This window comes from Plasmodium fragile (genome assembly GCF_000956335.1).
Source record: "Plasmodium fragile strain nilgiri unplaced genomic scaffold supercont1.67, whole genome shotgun sequence".
In the NCBI taxonomy this organism is placed as follows: Eukaryota; Apicomplexa; class Aconoidasida; order Haemosporida; family Plasmodiidae; genus Plasmodium; species Plasmodium fragile.
The window spans coordinates 61449-62548 of NW_012192647.1; the positions used below are offsets into that span (position 1 = coordinate 61449).

Genomic DNA, 1100 nt, shown 5'->3' on the forward strand with positions numbered 1-1100 from the left:
TTTTTTTATTTGTTTTTTTTTTTTTTTTTTTTTTTTTAAATTTTTTTTTCAAAAAAAAAAAAAAAAAAAAAAAAAAAAAAAAGCTTAGACCCGTTTCTTGACAAATATAAGCCCAAAACACTAATGGTTAAAATTATGCCTCTTTTTTTTTTTTTTATAGAATACGTTCGGAAGCACTTTTGAGTGTGAAAATATAATCCAAGAAGGAGGATTGGAGTTGAGGGTTACGCGAAGCTTGGCAGAGCTGCTAAGTGATGGATCGACCTCGACACGAACATTAAAATTGGGAAGCCCTTCGAAAAAATGTAACGAGGAAATTAGCACGCCCCCACATGTTGAAGAGGTGCAGGATAAACAAGATGACAAGGAAAAGTACAGAAAAATGGCAGAAGAATCTTATAAACAAAAGGTTGAAGAAAGGTATAAAACGATGATGTCTGACGATATGCCTATACGGGTGCCACGATCCAGACATAATCACAAGCATCTAGGTTTGCCAAATTTGTCTGAAGATGATCTTATACAATTATTAAAAGTGTTACCACCACCACCAGAGGCCCTTAAAAGAAGATTAGGAATAGTACCAGGTTCAAGTGCAGATAAAAGATTTCCATTTGACAGTCCACAACAAATGTTAGATTTTTTAAAACTTATGAATGATCAGCATAACTTGATGAGTGGTGATGACTCCTGTTGCAGTGTTGGTGAATCTGCAGAAGAACAAGAAGAACAATATCCTTCCATTGTAAAAGAGTTAATTAGTAATGTAAGTAATTTAGCTCCAGTTATTTTACCAGCCATTCCCCCCCTGTTGATGATGATCATTGGAACCCAAAAAACATACATATTGTTATATACCCTATCTTTATTAAAGGATGCTTATAATTTTATACAACAAAGAAGTGAATAAATTTTAAAAAATTGACTTTGGCCATGTACCATTATATCTTGATTGAAAAATAAACAATGTTTTTGTTTAACAAGGATGACAAATGGAAGCGATATTATTGGTTCTATAGGATTTTTTATACAGTGTATAATATTTATACAAATTTTATGAACAACTTTTATGCCTTTCCCCCCTTTTTTTTTTTTTTTTT

General features: G+C 31.8%; 1 protein-coding gene across 1 annotated transcript in view; it reads left to right on the plus strand.

The window, feature by feature from the left end:
* AK88_04560 (uncharacterized protein) overlaps positions 1-910 on the plus strand; it is a gene marked incomplete at both ends in the record, with an annotated part of 10255 nt that extends 9345 nt beyond the window's left edge. The window contains one exon of the mRNA XM_012482170.1: positions 161-910. Coding sequence (XP_012337593.1) covers positions 161-910 — 750 coding nt within the window. The remainder of the gene's footprint in view (positions 1-160) is intronic.
* Positions 911-1100: the final 190 nt, after the last annotated feature.